We start from the raw sequence: 17011 nt of genomic DNA, 5'->3' as shown, positions 1-17011 counted from the left end.
TCGGAACCGGCGTCAGCGCGGGAATCGGCATGGCGACGCCGATTTTGACGCCGATTTCGCCGACGCCGGTTCCAATGGTTCGGCGTCAAACCGGCGTCGGCGAAAAATCGGCGTCGCGGTGGTGACGCCGGTTATTGGAGATGCTCTTAGAGCATCCGCAAGGGCGGACGATGGCACGCTAGATGGCGCGCATCGTCCGCGCCATGCATCGTCCGCACCCATTGCGGGTGCGTGTCATAGGGCGCGGACGATAGTCGCGCCCTATACTTCGGTCGCGGAGGATAGCGCGGACGATGGCCATCGTCCGCACCATCGTCCGCCCCATTGCGGCTGTCGCGGATGATGGCCGCGGACGATGGTCATCGTCCGCGCCATCGTCCGCCCCATTGTGGAGGTCGCGGACGATCGACTCGAACGGTGGCTACCGTTAGGCTTCGAAGAGGTTCTATCTAGACAGACCTCAATACGCAACCAACAGGAGCATGCTCAACTCATGAGTGACATGATTGAAGAAGTGTGGGCTCGTAACCGCCGTCGCTGAGTTTGCGTTTTTTTTAATTCGCATTGTAATGTATTAATTTTTATTAAATGAAATGAAGTTTATGAAATTCGTATTTTAATGTATTATTTTGTTTAAATTCGTATGGATTTTGTAAATATTAAAAAAATTATGACGTGGTGCGCTATAAGGCGGGCCTTAGGGCGTCCCACTGCAGGTGGGGAGGTTGGAGGATAAAACTGCTGACATGGCGCGCCATAGGGCGCGCCTTAGGGCGCTCCATTGCTAATGCCCTTATAAGATTGAGTTTAATAACAATCCTAAGATGAATATTTTTAATGATTTAATGCACAATTGGTAAAGTAAGTGAGAAAAATTGGTAAAGTAAGAGAGATGAAAAGAAAAATGAGTAAAATAAGTGAGAGAAAGAGAAAAGTTTAGAAAGTAGAGTTAGTGGATTGTGGAGTCAAGGTCTTAAAATAGAAAGATTCTAAATTTTCTAATTTTAAGGAACAATCTAAAAAGAAAATAGTTATTATTTTTAAAAATAAAAGTTGTTGCTCTCAAGAATAAGTAAAATTAGTATACTCAATTTGATTTTACATGTTTCGTAGACTTTACCCACAGTATTGTCTATTGCAAAAATCATATACCTTCCGCCAAACCCTAATTTTATTGAAGATTCAATGCTGAATGAATCTGCAAAAAATTGAAATTGGAGTACTTATTGGGTGGCATCATAAGTTTGATTTGCAGAATTCCCTGCAGTTTTGGTTCAATCTGGTTCAGTTACATTCTGAGGTGATAACTGCAATTCGATGATAACTCGCTCGAAACTCGTTGAGCAACTCAGAGATTACCAGGTCCGATCCCAGCACAAGTGCCCCCCTCTCGCCGTCTTCTCTCCAAAACCCCTTCTTTCAACCTGGTAGGTTACTCTTTCTGCCCGGAATTCAGCTTCCTTTCGAATTTTTACTTCCTCTCGCGGATTAAACTTTTGTGTGTTTCGCATAATTGGTTTACAATTATGTAGCACCAGCAGAATGAAGCTAATTTTTTGTAGATCAAGATAAAATTTAGTATTTGAATCGGGCAATATGTTGCTGATGAGCTTTTTCATATCTATTTCACATTGATAGGTACTCTGTTCCCCTTTGTTATTGTCTATTTTGTGTGTAACCTAAAGTGTCTTACCCAGCATAAGCTAGCCTAGTGGATGGATCAGATCATTCAGTAGAAAATTGCAATTCAGAGTTCAGACTTCAAAATTGATAGATGTGTGGGAAAATGTTGAATATGTTAGCCTGTCTATCTAAGAAGAAACAGAGTAGCTAATTAAAATAACCAGCTCACTATCTATGGAAAGTTGGCTATATAATTTACACCCAATCTTAGTTCAGATTTTGCTCTGCTGTCTTGATTTCTTACTGTTGTGGTCGATGCAACAATATAAGACATGTGCATAACATTTCAACAGTTATGTTTCCTGAATGTTGTAAGTGACTTGTAACTTGGTGAGGATGATTTTAGAAAATATGTGTTTGCAAATCTATACTTACACTCGATATAAAAATGTGTCTGTTGAAAACATTATTAGGGTGCATGTAAATACTTTTATTACTTTAACAGAAGCAAGAGGAAAAACATTAGTATACAATTTGTAGAATCATCTAGTTTTTTGTATATAGGCGTTTATAAGGCATCAAACCTTTTATGTTTTAGTTTGGCCCGTGGATAAGTGCACTGGCTGAAAATTTGAAGATTATAATTACTACATTGATGGCCTCTCTAATAGTCTAATTATGCTGCAATGATTACAAAATTTGATCAAACTAACATAAAGAAGGCCACTGATTGTAAAGGGGTTGTGATGAAGACCCAGAGAAGGCACTTCTTCATTTATTTGTAATCTGGTTGGTTTTTGAAACAGTTAGTCATAGTAGACCGTATTGGAAGAATTATTCTTGGACAAAAAAAGTTTCTTTGGCAACTTTTGGTTGCTTATGATTTTGTTGGTCAGTTGGTGCTTTAGAATATTGAATCCCTTTCTGTACTAGTTTTTTTTATTCCAATTGTATCCGGATGACGTGTTGTATAGTTGACAAGTCACCAGTGGTAAGCGAACTGCAAACATATTATTCAACAATGATTTGGATATACAAATTTACTAGGTAAAGAAACAAGTAAAAAAAGACCTTGTTATATGAGTTTGCTCAAACACCGTGTGTATTCAATGTTGATTTCCATAGAACTCTCTACCTCTTAGTGAATGCATGTCAATAAAAACAATTTCATTTTGGTCGGCTAGCTCATTGTAGTCTTTGTTCATAGACTTCACATTATATTTTTATTTCTTTCTTTTCACTTCTGGAGAAATTTTATTCCCACTTGATGTAGCAATAGACATGAATTTGGGGAACATTGTAACCTAAGATGTGAAAAAGGAATTTGCTTATGGCAACCTCTACAACCTATTAGATTATTATACTACTATGCAGTTCCTTTGTTAATGAAGTTTGTTTTCATCTTTACCTCCTTAGTTTGATGGAGGTCATGAGTTCAACACTCGCTTTTACTCTCATCTAAAATTGACTTTATATGAAATTTGAAGTAGTGCACCTCGACATGATATTATAATGTAATTTTAATCGAACTACACAGATATGAATGAACAATATTATATCCTCCATCTAGGCTTAGTGAAGTGCATCAGTGTGCTTTGATCATGTCATATCAAGAGGTTAGGCTTCTTATCTTTCACTCACCTGGACAATATATATCTTTGGAAATTAGGTCAATTTAGAATGAGAAGAAAATAACTTTTAGGGCATATTTTGTAGTATAATGCTGATATGTCAGATTATAGGCCTAGCTAAGAAGAAAATAGCCATGATTATATCATTTCATTTAGTGCTTTTTGGCCCCAATTTTTGTACCTCTTAAGACTCAAGTTTCTTGAACTTTAGAATATACACACTACAACCCAACAGCCCAACCCACCAAAAAGACACATCCAAAACTATCCTTGTCCATTCATGAATGTAAGAAATAATATGATTCTGTCTCTTTTTCTCTCATTTATTTGACATTGCCATGCCTAATATCTCTTCAGCTTCTTCTCTAATTCATTTTTTCTTATGCAGGAATGATGTTGCACTTGCTGCTTTTTGGGCCTTTATATTTATCGCTCTCCTATTTTCATCATATATCACCCTTTACCTAAAGCATTACTGGGTTTCCTCCATTATACTATGCCTCGGCATCTTTGTTCCTATACGTTTGAGAATTCTGCGGCAGTCGCTTGCTAGAAAAAGGGACAGAAGAATGATGCTACCTCTATCCATGTGAGTATCCTCTAATTCATTGAAGCATTCGAAAAAGTTTGCCTCCAGTCGAACGGGGTTTTCAGTTGCATCGTAGGAGGCTACCTGTTGTAAGAAATATTGGATGCCTCTCTTCTGACCCTTTTGAGTGATCGAGAATTTGCAGGTGTAATGAAATAACTATAGCAAAAGTTCGATTCTTGACTTCAAATTTTGCAGCTTTTTAAAAAATTCTCGATTTTTAATCGATGAGGTCTGGCACTTTATTTCTTCAAAGAAATGGCTTCAGATTGCACCAAAAATTTGTTATGTGTCATTTAAAAAGGCTATATTTAAATTGATCAATTCCTTAAAATACACAAAATATACTATTTAATTCGTGGTTTTTCTTCCTTTTGGTTTTTTTTGTTAAAAAAGTATTCTCTTTGTCAGCCGCAAATGATCAATTTTTTTCGCCTATGGAATTTTTGAATTTAAGAAAAATGATACTCAATGGAGTACGAGATAAAAAGATAATTAAATAAGAAACTAATTTTTTTTTCAATAGAGGAAAGTCAATCACTTGTGATTAGACAACCTATAATGAAAAGTTAATCACTTGAGATGTGATAGAAGCCATAGAAGGTATACAAAGTATATCGAATTTCAGGCAATATTTTTTTGAAAAATGACAATTTAATAATATATCCATTTTGTTTTCTAGAAATTGTAACTTTGGGGATGTGACGAGTTTTAATGTGAAATTGATAAATTAGAAAAGAGTTAAAAAGAGTGATTGGAGTATTATTAGAGTATCAGCAATGGCGGATATGTCCCGCCGAACGTCGGACTGGCGTGCCGGAAGTCCGCGCGGGACGTTCGCCATTAGGCACGGATCGACTAATGCGGACGTCCGCCGCGGATGTGAGGTATCCGCTGCCTTCCGGCGACTTCCGTTGGGAAGCCCGCCATTGCGGTGCCCCGACGGACGTCCCGAATTTTGATTTTTAAAAATTTTAAACTCTATATATACGAATTGCACTTTCTCCGTCCGTATCGTGTCGAAATTTTAATTCCGTAAATTGTTTAATTTGGTGAATTTGTGAAATTTTATTATTGTAGATGTCCGTCGGGATGTCCTTCGGGATGTCCTTGGGGATGTCCGTCATTGTGCAGTGGGAGGTCCTTATGACGTGGCAGTGCAGTGGGAGGTCCTTATGACGTGGCATAAGATGTTTTTGGGAAGTCCGCTGGGACATCCGCACCATTGCGGATGCTCTTAGGCCATCCGTAATGGGGCGGACGATGGCACGCCCGATGGCGCGCATCGTCCGCGTCCGCCCCATTGCGGGTGAGTGACATAGGCCGCGGACGATCGTCGAGCCCTATACTAAGGGCGCGGAGTATAGCGCGGACGATGTCCATCGTCCGCGCCATCGTCCGCCCCATTGCGGCCTACGCGGACGATGGCCGCTGATGATAGGCCATCGGCCGCGCCATCGTCCGCCCCACTGTGGGTTTCGCGGACGATGGTTGCGGACGATGACACGCGTATTTGATTTTCTATTTAAATCTCGTTTCTCATTCATTTGTACATACGAACATATCGACTATCTCTTTACATATTCTCTCTCAATATCCAACCAAAATGAATCTCAGCGACGATACCAATAGTCTAGTTCGTATGAGTCTGGTAGTTCGACGTCAGAAGCATTAGGTGCAGCCGTTGAAGAGGCCATGGCGGCATGCTATGCGGCAATGAAGCGCGAGGAGGAGGCGGCGGCAGCGGCGACTGAGCAAGTCCATAGGCCTATTCGACATAGGACGTATGTCCGACGCGACCACCCGGAAGCTCACAAACGTCTGGTTGAAGACTATTTTGCCGATCAACCACGATGGGGCCCGACTGTTTTCCGCCGCCGGTTTAGAATGTCGCGGTACCTTTTTCTCAGCATTGTTCGGACATTGTCTTCACGTGATGAATACTTCACGTTTCGGGAGGACGGCATCGGCAAACCCGACCTTACACCATTGCAAAAGTGCACAACTGCTATTCGTCAGTTGGCATACGGCACCACGACAGACCTTTTTGACGAGTACCTCCACTGCGGGGATTCTACAGGTCGCGAGTGTCTGAAGCGCTTTTGTCGGGGGATAGTAGATGCCTATGGCGACACATATTTGAGCAAGCCGACTGCCACTGATTGCCAGGGTCTGATGCAGATGCACGAGACGGCGCACTGGTTTCCTGGGATGCTCGGGAGCATCGACTGTATGCACTGGCAGTGGAAGAATTGTCCGACGGCGTGGAGAGGCCAATTCACAAGTGGATACAAGGGCAGCCACCCGGCGATGATCCTCGAAGCCGTCGCTGACCATCGACTCTGGATCAGGCATGCTTACTTCGGCGTAGCCGGGTCGAACAACGACATTAACGTCCTCAACTCGTCCACCCTCTTCACCGAGCAATGTAACGGCAACGGCCCGGCCATCGAGTTCATTGCCAACAGACGCCAATACCATATGGGGTACTACTTGGCCGATGGCATCTACCCACGGTGGCCAGTTTTCCTAAAAACGATCAGCTGCCCAATTGGTGATAAGAGGGTTTTATTTGCGCAAAAGCAGGAGTCGGCGCGGAAGGATGTCGAGCGGGCATTTGGTGTGCTCCAATCACGGTGGGCAATTGTGAAAGGGCCGGCCCGTTCCTGGTACAAGGAAGTCATCGCCGATGTCATATATGCGTGCATAATCATGCACAACATGATAGTCGAGAATGAAGGCGGAAGTATCACCGATTGGAATGAAGATGACCGTGCATCTAGCTCGTCCGGCACGTCGACCGAGACACCCGATAGAGGGTTACCGTTAGGCTTCAATGAGGTTCTATCTAGACAGGCCTCAATGCGCAACCAACAGGATCATGCGCAGCTCATGAGCGACATGATTGAAGAAGTGTGGGCTCGTAACCGCCGTCGCTGAGTTTGCATTTTTTTTAATTCGCATTGTAATGTATTAATTTTATTAAATGAAATGAAGTTTTTGAAATTTGTATTTTAATTTATTAGTTTTTTTAAATTCGTATGGAATTTGTAAATATTAAAAAAATTATGATGTGGCCCGCCTTAGGGCGCCCCACTGCAGGTGGGGAGGTAGGAGGATAAAACTGATGACGTGGCGCGCCATAGGGCGCCCCATTGCTGATGCCCTTAGTGGAGAATGTGACCAAACTCGAAAACTTGCCAAAAATGGAAAACGGCAAATTTTGTGGGACAAACCAAAATGAGAAAAGAAGACTATTTTTTGGTGACAGAGATCGTATGTCTTATTCCATCCGTCTACGATTAATTGACATAATTTCATTTTTCGTCCATCCATGAACTTTCTTTTTCGTTCGTCAATGATTAATTGTCTTATTCATATTTTATTATTTTTGGTAATTGACCTATATTACTACTTATTCATCTCACTCACATTTAATTAAAACACTAATATATAAAAAATAAGAATCAAATTCCATTAAATTTTTACTTAATTTCTACTATATTTTTAAAAACCTGGTCCGAGTTTACCGATTAATCATGAGTGGATAGAACCTGCCTTATGATATGAGTACTAGTATATATTATGGGGAAAACGCAGAATTTATTGGTGTTCGAATGGATTATTTAAAGATTGAATTTTTAGAGTGTTATATATTTATATACCTTAATTAGTTAATCCATAATAGATAGAGTTCAATATTTAATTTTAATTTTAATTTTAATTTTAATTTTAATTTTAATTTTAATTTTAATTTTAATTTTAATTTTAATTTTAATTTTAATTTTAATTTTAATTTTAATTTTAATTTTAATTTCAGGACCACCTAGGAATAGTAGAATATAGGATTACTACATGGTGCTATCATTTCAAATGGTCTCAACTAGAAAAGTGGGAGTGGAAATAGTGGATGGGCTTTAAGCCACGTGGCAAAGCCACCGTGAGATTCCGTCGTGGCTAAAAACATGTCAGCGCGTCCATTTCTCCTTCAATAAGCGCCTCAACCAAACTAACCTAGCTTTTTTTTTTATTGTGCACTTTTTCTAAATATCTATCTCTCCAAAATATTTTTAAATTACCCCTCAATTATTTAAATCGATTAGTGGTACTACATATTTTATATTTATGCCAACCAAACTCGTCATTTCTTGCCTTATTTGTGGGACCATTTATATATTAGTTATGTGCATCCACTATTAGCATAAATGCTTTCTTAAAAAAACACGATAAATATTAACTAAACTTCACTTAAATAATTAAATAAAGGATATTAGCTAAATCTTCACATACTAGAGTGGCATTAACGTATTTAATCAGATTAAAAAGGGCATAAAAGGATAATTGGTAGCCATTTTAGCATTCTCAAGAAAACAAATCCATTTCTCCAACTCTTCTCTTTCTCTCTCAAACGGAGTTAGCCGGAGACGCACGCGCTAGATCAGCATTTGATTTCTTATTCGGTATCCAGCAGAGATGTGGCGGTGCTTTTCCCGTGCCATCCGCATTCCTTCCTCGAAGTCCGCCGCCACCGATTCCGTTCGTCGGCTATCTGTATGTTTCATTCGTCTCTCTGTATTTAATTGATCCGTTTTCAGCGTTTTCGGTGAATTTATTGCATGATAAATCACTTGCTTGATCCTTTTATTTCTGGATTTGGTTTTATTCTCGATGGATGAGCTAGGGGTTTTGATTTTGGAAGACGGAAGTGCTTCAGTTTAGCTGATAAAATATTTGTATTAGTCGTTATCGGTGTGCTTAGGTTTAACTTGCTGGATTTGCAGTGTATTTAATATTTAATGTATGGTATCTAACAGAGTGGAGCGGCGCCTTCATACACGGTTGTGGATCACACCTACGATGCGGTGGTGGTTGGTGCAGGAGGCGCAGGACTGAGGGCGGCGATAGGGCTATCAGAGCATGGATTCAACACTGTTTGCATTACCAAGCTGTTTCCTACTCGTTCCCATACCGTTGCAGCTCAGGTGATAAGACTCTTTCAATTTTGAAAATTTTGATTATGATTTAACTTTTTTGCTTCTGTTTAGTTCACCCTTCTCGATGATGCTCTTGAATTGTGTTTTACATAGGCTATGAGAATTTATGTGTGCCTCTAACATCTATCTGTAAACGGTTTTTGCAGGGTGGAATTAATGCTGCATTGGGAAATATGACAGAGGATGATTGGAGATGGCACATGTATGACACAGTTAAAGGAAGTGATTGGCTTGGTATGTTGGTCCTTCGGATTAAGTCTAGTATGATTTTTTTATATTATTGAAAGCTTTAGTTTGGTTGTTATCTTCTGAAAGGATTAAACTTGTGCTTTCTCTTATGACTGGATTACATCAAAAACAATTTTCTACTTGACAGTCTTCCTCGCTTCTAAGTTAAATTTAGTATTATAGATCTCTATATGTGCTTTGTTTGTAGAATCCTCTAAAATTTAATCAACTCACACAACTGTTATATGAATCTGTATGAATTATGTATAATAGTACAATAACACACTGTTGTCTAATGTATTTTCTCTAGAAAGTTCTGCTTTCTTTGTGTATGTTCTCTCAAATTGAGTTGGTTTTGTAATGCCCCTTTTTTAAGTAGAAAGAAGAATCAATATAGACAATCCTCATTCCCCATTCCCATTCTATTCTTACTAGGTGTTTTGCCAAAACCCTATTAAATGGATACACTGCTGTTTTTTTATTGAATATATTGTTTGGGTATCTAATTTATACAACATCCATTCTGCTGTCTCTTTAATAATCTATGTGATGGGTGTTGTATTTGCCTCAGGGGATCAGGATGCCATTCAGTACATGTGTAGGGAAGCACCAAAAGCAGTTATTGAACTTGAGAATTATGGACTGCCATTCTCCCGGACAGAAGATGGGAAAATATATCAGCGGGCATTTGGTGGACAAAGCTTGAACTTTGGAAAAGGTATAATGTACCTTTAATTGGAGGTACAGTTTCCTGCATTACATGGGATACTTATTAGTGCTATCTACTTTTTTTAGGTGGACAAGCATACCGTTGTGCTTGTGCAGCAGATCGAACTGGACATGCTTTGTTGCACACACTGTACGGCCAGGCTATGAAACACAATACTCAGTTCTTTGTGGAATATTTTGCCCTTGATTTGCTAATGGGCAATGATGGTATGTTTTGACAATGTTGTTCTTCATTTATCATTTGCATGCCTTTACCTGTTCCCTTGACTGTACCTGAGACGAGTACCGGATATGCCTGCTTATAATTTCTTGTGTCTATGGGGCAATGGAGATCCTCATTTGAGTGTTCCAGATTTTTATGAGTTTATGGTTTGTCTCAATAATAATTTTTTTCTCCTGGATACTACCAGGTAGCTGCCAGGGTGTAATTGCATTGAATATGGAGGATGGAACCTTACATCGATTCCGTGCTGCCTCAACAATTCTTGCTACTGGGGTAAAATAATATCTTTGAAATGCATTTTAGGCTCACATAAGTTTAATATCTGTGGCTAGACCTGAAGAACTTTGATAATTTTTTTTTGTATATCTCAGGGTTATGGTAGAGCATACTTTTCTGCTACATCTGCTCACACTTGCACTGGAGATGGTAATGCTATGGTTGCACGTGCAGGATTGCCACTCGAGGTTTGCTTATTGTTATTTACTGCCACAATGTTGGATTGATGGAGTTTGAGAGGGTCCAAAGGTTAGGAGAATTTTCTCTGACTACTGATGTTTGGTTTCTGCTTACAGGACCTTGAGTTTGTTCAATTTCACCCCACAGGCATATACGGTGCTGGGTGTCTCATCACCGAAGGTTTATCTCTTTAAGTCCTTACTTTTGTCCCTTTACATTTAATATATATGTTGTTTCCCTTGATTGAGCTTGTTAGGTTTGCTGATATTCTTCTATTGATATGCCACTGCCAGGTTCTCGAGGTGAAGGTGGTATTCTTAGGAACAGTGAAGGTGAAAGATTTATGGAACGTTATGCCCCGACGGCTAAGGATCTTGCATCTAGAGATGTGGTATCTCGATCTATGACTATGGAGATCCGGGAAGGTCGTGGTGTTGGTATGTAATCTTAAAGCACTGTGAGATGTTGATTTAAGCTTCAAATAACATGATCTTTTTGTTTCCATCTTTTTGTTGTTTTTGTTTCCATCTCTATCTTCAAATACCTCATGTTGGTTATCTTAGTTTCAAGTATATGTGAGAATGACAAGGATGTACTTCATCTTTTCATTTATGTAAGCGGAGCTCTAAAACAATGAACTTCGATTTTACAGTGCTCACCATCTCTTTATGGTTAACTTCAGTAAATCTTGTTGAGAGAACGTTCCCATTAAAATTGCTTGTCTTTTGATGGCTAGTCCTAATATTTTAGTTACATTTAATCTAGTAATGTAGGCTTTGTTACTCCATATGATTCTGCAAAACTGGGAACCTACTTTCTGAGCTGTGGGTTTCAAGTAATCAGCTGATTTGGCCTTTTATGAACTAATTGTATTGATGGTGGATAGCAGACACAATCAGATTTTAGGTTTTAGGTATCACAACCAGAAGATCCATTCCATGCTCTATCATTTTTCTATAACTTTATGAAAATTAAATGCTTGCTTGTCTGTTCAGAAGAATTGATGTGCTGAAGCACTATTGGTTCTCATTGGAAATGTATGAGAACATACATGAAGATGAATTTGGTAATCTTGAAAACTACTGTCATATGTCTAAATCTCAAACAATGCATTCCTGTCTTCTACAGGACCCTTGAAAGATCATATCTACCTTCACCTGAATCATTTGCCTCCGGAGGTTCTTCAGGAAAGACTTCCTGGCATTTCTGAAACTGCAGCCATTTTTGCTGGTGTTGATGTGACAAAGGAGCCAATCCCTGTTTTACCAACTGTCCATTACAACATGGGTGGTATTCCCACAAATTACCATGGAGAGGTAGAATTGGCTGCATGACATTGTACTGATATCATGAATAATATGGATTTACAACTGATTGTCTGTTCTTGTTAAGGTGGTTACCATCAAAGGTAATGATCCTGATGCTATTATTCCTGGTTTATTTGCTGCTGGGGAAGCTGCCTGTGCATCTGTTCATGGTGCCAATCGTCTTGGAGCCAACTCACTTCTTGACATTGTTGTCTTTGGTCGGGCTTGTGCAAATAGGGTTGCAGAGATCCAGAAGCCAGGTGACTAAAACATTCTTGATCTGGTAAATGGACAGCACATGGTCAATGTTACTATATTTTCTGATACATGCAATTCTAATGTTACAGGAGCGAAACAAAGACCATTGGAAAAGGATGCTGGAGAGAAGACCCTTTCGTGGTTGGACAAGCTACGTAACTCAAATGGTACCCTTCCCACCTCAAATATCCGGCTGAACATGCAACGGGTAATGCAAAACAATGCAGCTGTGTTTCGGACTCAAGAAACATTGGAGGAAGGTATGTGGCGGAGGGAGTTTTTCCTGATTTAACTAGTACAATATTTAGTTCCATAAGATATTCAAGTCATTTTTATCACTTTCAGGCTGCCAGTTGATAGATAAAACATGGGAGAGTTTTCATGATGTGAAATTGAAAGACAGAAGCTTGATATGGTATTTTGTCTCTAAACCACCCCTTCTGCTAGTTGTACCTGCACTTTAGCATGGCTTATTTGCTTTATTTTCCTCTTTTGGTTAATTATTATTGTTATTTCTGGAATTTTCAGGAACTCAGACTTGATAGAGACTATTGAGTTGGAGAATCTTCTGATTAACGCATGTATAACCATGCACTCTGCTGAGGCGAGGAAAGAAAGCAGAGGAGCTCATGCAAGGGAAGATTTTACGGTGAGTGTAAATTCCTTGTTTGTCATGTTTTCCTCGATTCTTTTGATGCAGAAGTAATACGACATTTGTTGAACTGTGTAGCATGCTTCAAGGCACCTTCTTCCCTACCTTTATTGTTGTTATTTAACTCTGTTTTATATTTCTGCTAAACTGTTCCAATGGTTTTCCATTGCAGAAAAGAGATGATGAGAACTGGATGCGACATACATTAGGGTAAGCTTTTCTATCCATCTACCGTTTGCAAGATTGACAGATAAAACCTAGTATATAACTTGTATGGTTTTGTAAGTATACTTTCACTGGATTTAGAGATGGTGGAATCAAATAATATTTGATTAGCTCACTGAAATAGTAGATGTTTGAGGGAGGGTGTAGGCTAGCCTCACATGCTAGTGCAAATATTTACCAACCTGATGGTTTCATGCAGTTGCTATCCTCGATGTCTAATAGGAGTCTAATTATCCAATGCAAACTTGAACAGTATGTTTAATTTGATACGGTGCTTGGCAGCCTTGGGTGTTCTGGTTTTCTATAAAACCAGTAATATCTTTGATCTCCATCACTAGGTGACATGGTTTTTGTTGTTATACCAGTAAGCTACATAGCTTGTCTTATAATGTGGCGATTCTGCTGTGTAAACTTAAGTTTAGGACTTTCATATGCCAAGCAGCCTTTTCCATATTTATAATAACACTCTCTGTACGTGGATTGCAGATACTGGGAGAACGAGAAGGTTCGACTGGACTACAGGCCAGTTCATATGGATACACTTGATGATGAAATCGAAACATTCCCTCCCAAAGTTCATATTTATAAATCATCACAAAAATCTTTTGAATTGTAGAGTTAGGATTGAAGGTGAAAAGAATGTTGAGTACACACCGCTTGTCATATTCACTACCAAACTATATTATTGGAAAAGCATCGAGCATCAGGCTTGCAAGAGCTTCTTCTTCATCCACCTCCGACAACAAACCACAAACATCAACAGAAACCAACCTTGATAAAGATGCCAAATCTGGGTTAGTACAAAACCCACATCATATTTTGCACTATATATATATGTAATGTGTTTATTCATGTGATGTATATAAACAGGGCCAATAAACCTTTAGATGGAGGGTATGCGAAGAGGTCTGATGAACAAGGATTTGGAGCAACATATGGAGGAAATCAGTCACTCTCAAAGGATGATGAGGATAAAATTGTCCATGCAAATGTCCCTGGTATCTATATTTCTACTAATACGCATTCTTCTTCTCTCTTTCTTTTGATTTTTTTGTTTTATTTTATTTTATTTTCTTGTTGCACGTGCGAATGAAGAGTATGATAGGAGTAAAAAGAGTTCATGAGTTGAGATGATCAGATGAAGAAGGAAGTGCACAGAGATGAAGAGGGAAATAGTTAGTCCCTGATCAACATTCACAGAGATGTATCTTTTGCACAATTTTCAATTAATTTACCCCTCAAATCATTGTTGTGAATGCTTTAATTAGTTAACTACTTATCCTTTTGTTGCATCTCTTTTGTTAGAACTGGTTAAAAGATAAGGTGTATGTAATGCCAATTATTAAGTCAACAAATCCATGCATTTAATACTTGATAGGTTTCGTTAAATGTTAGCCATGAGTCATGTTTCACTCTAAGCTATCAAATATCTCTATATTCAAATTTATGAAAATCACTTCAGACATTAATAAGAAAACTGCAACTATATTTTCATGCAATTAGGGAGATCACATTTTCCACAAGTAAGAGAAACTACGAAAAATAATAATTGAGTGATATTATATTATTATCAATCAAAGTAAGTAGCAATATTTATTTTTCTGAGAGCTAGTACTAGTTTAGAATTAATATTAATTCATTATGAAAACCCTTGATGAAAATGCTAAAATTTGAATACAAATCCTTGTGTAGTTTGTGTTGGAGGGATCCAACAATTATTGAATTCAAATATCGTGATTAGTCAGTCGTTATCCATGGTAAGATCGATGATCCAAAGATAGTTCAAACTTGAAGGACACATTGACATTGTAGATAAAAAATGAGAGAGGTGAAAATACAACTCTTATAGTCTACGAGTTCTTTACAACCGCTCCTTTGAAGATACACTCAATGCTTACTATTAGTAACCTAGACACAGTGGATTAAGGATTTATAGTAATTACTAAACCAAACTACTGTCTTATTACTAAACCAAACTACTGTCTTATTCTCAAATCTCAGCTGGTAAGACGCTTATTCTAGAAGTGATTTGTGGAGCAACCTATCGTTGATTCGAGATATATAGTTGATTTTACTCTTCCAAATTAATGTTCCATTATACTATATGATTACCTTTTTCGAATTTCGAGTGTTTTAATGCTTTTCTATCTCGGTATCAGAGCGTGTTCTGAGTGATTATATTTTGAAAGCTTTGAGAGAAAGGCGATTCAAATTGAATCTTCACATAGTCTCAAAATATTTATTATATATGAGATTTATGGGGATACAAAAATGATAGTTGTATAAATTAAAACATCTACCATCCTTGGACGGGCCAACGACGATGTGGATCTGCAACCCAACAAACCTTCCTTTTGTTTGGCTGCTTCGTCTCCACGGTTTCTTGTTTTTTCTTGTGAGAAAAGAGTTTGAGAAGAGACCTCCACCCTGACCTGTTTCTCTTGCAACGGTGGTTCCCAGCCTCGACTTCGCCCTCGTCCACGAGTCGCATAGACTGCGAGAGCCTCTCGTATGAGGTGGCGCGTGCCACGTCCGACGCTACCAGAGAGCTGGCGCGCCTCCGAACCAGCGCGCTCTCCTCCAATCTAAAGCTCTCCATTCTCAATTGCAATAATTAAGTTCAATTACTCAATGCTTAATTTTGATTTTTATTATTGACAAACTGCATGGTTGTTGCTTGCAAATTATAAAATGTTTCAATTGTTTGTCTGGATAATAAATATTTTATTTTGAGATGACGTGCTGGATACTACTATATGTTATTAACGTCTGTTTTAATTTCTAGAAATTTGATTTGGAAGAAAAGATAACCAAAAGAATGTAGTGCAAATTAATGTAGTTAGTTGATGAAGCTCACATGTAGTCGTGTGATGTACTACAATCTCCAGTGTAATTTTAGCACTTTGGAGATGAATTAAGATATATCGTCACGGGCCATAATTTTAAAAGAAAGGGCAATCGAATAAGATATAAGACTAAACAGGATCTGTAATTATGAACAAGAAATTGAATGGGATCATAATGAACAATATTATCATACAACAAATAATGCTTAAGATGTATACATGGTAGTTACGGGAAGTGTTATATTGCTAACTCAATACTTAATTGCTAACTACAATTAAATAATAGTCATTAGATATTCAAATCAATGGCCTAGATCATTAGCCTTAGAATGTCAATAGGATCAACAAAAAACATTAATAAGAGTATTAAGGTCAATTTACAACAAATTAGTTATAACTAACTTTTGAAAAATATCCAATAACTTTAAAACACATATAACTTTCTCAATTTAAATTATGTTTTCGCACAACATATATCAAATTAAAGATAATTTCATAAGGATTCTAACGAGATCTTACTTGCATATGTCCCGATGTCAAAATTTGAAAAAAATTTCAATATTTTCGTCAATATAAGCAATGTGTTGACATTCTCAAAGCATTGTGTTGACATTTTCATCCAAAATCCTAATTTGGTAGTTTTTTTTTATCTTTTATTATTTAATTAATAAAAATGAAAATTACACGTGACAAATTTTATACCACAAGATTTCTAAAATCCTATGGTCTTAAATTAGTTGTAGCTAGCAATTAAATGATGTGTTAGCAAATGATCACTCCCCCTGATAGTTATACTATTAAAGATAATGAAAATATGACTCATACATATCTCTTCTTTTTTTCCTTTATTTTCCACCGAAAAGGTGTCGCTTTTGTATAGAACTCAACTAATCCATCACTATAGGTCTTTTATATCTTTAAGTACAAATGAGGTTAGGTTGTTTGGTTAGCTGTTATATACTCCCTCCCTCTGTCTCATTAAAAATAAAACGTTTTCCTTATTAGGTTGTCCCATTAAAAATGAAATGTTTCCTAAAATAGAAATAATTTATTTCTACTTTTTCATCGCTCTTACTTTACTCTCTTTTTTTTAACTCACAAAACAACACTGCATAAAATCCCATGCCGAAAAGCAAACGTTTCATATTTATTGGGACGGAGGGAGTATAAAATAGACCTTAATTAAATTGAGTGTGCTTATAATTAAGAAGCTTATGTTTTATTAAATTCTAGTTGGTTGCAACTTTTGC

General features: G+C 38.0%; 1 protein-coding gene and 1 long non-coding RNA gene across 3 annotated transcripts; both read left to right on the top strand.

Moving 5' to 3' along the window:
- Positions 1–1093: 1093 nt before the first annotated feature.
- Positions 1094–4069, top strand: LOC121763677. Its single transcript, XR_006042461.1, has 2 exons — positions 1094–1427; positions 3643–4069. It is a non-coding gene; the product is annotated as an uncharacterized LOC121763677 (long non-coding RNA).
- A 4124-nt stretch (positions 4070–8193) lies between these two features.
- On the top strand, positions 8194–14309 carry LOC121763278 (succinate dehydrogenase [ubiquinone] flavoprotein subunit 1, mitochondrial-like). 2 transcript variants are annotated; one of them, XM_042159269.1, is made up of 19 exons: positions 8194–8394; positions 8658–8825; positions 8984–9071; positions 9637–9783; positions 9861–10001; positions 10205–10290; positions 10389–10481; positions 10590–10653; positions 10767–10910; positions 11602–11789; positions 11866–12040; positions 12128–12298; positions 12384–12453; positions 12567–12687; positions 12863–12900; positions 13402–13420; positions 13532–13709; positions 13786–13913; positions 14011–14309. In XM_042159269.1, the coding sequence occupies exons 1-17, from the start codon at positions 8317–8319 to the stop codon at positions 13535–13537; spliced, it is 1797 nt and encodes a 598-aa protein (XP_042015203.1). In that variant the 5' UTR covers positions 8194–8316; the 3' UTR covers positions 13538–13709; positions 13786–13913; positions 14011–14309. The 2 variants fall into 2 exon arrangements, with proteins under 2 accessions (XP_042015203.1, XP_042015202.1); XM_042159268.1 differs by having other exon boundaries at positions 13402–13709.
- Positions 14310–17011: the final 2702 nt, after the last annotated feature.

Source organism: Salvia splendens, chromosome 14 (genome assembly GCF_004379255.2).
Source record: "Salvia splendens isolate huo1 chromosome 14, SspV2, whole genome shotgun sequence".
In the NCBI taxonomy this organism is placed as follows: domain Eukaryota; kingdom Viridiplantae; phylum Streptophyta; class Magnoliopsida; order Lamiales; family Lamiaceae; genus Salvia; species Salvia splendens.
This window is presented reverse-complemented; position numbering and strand designations above follow the sequence as displayed.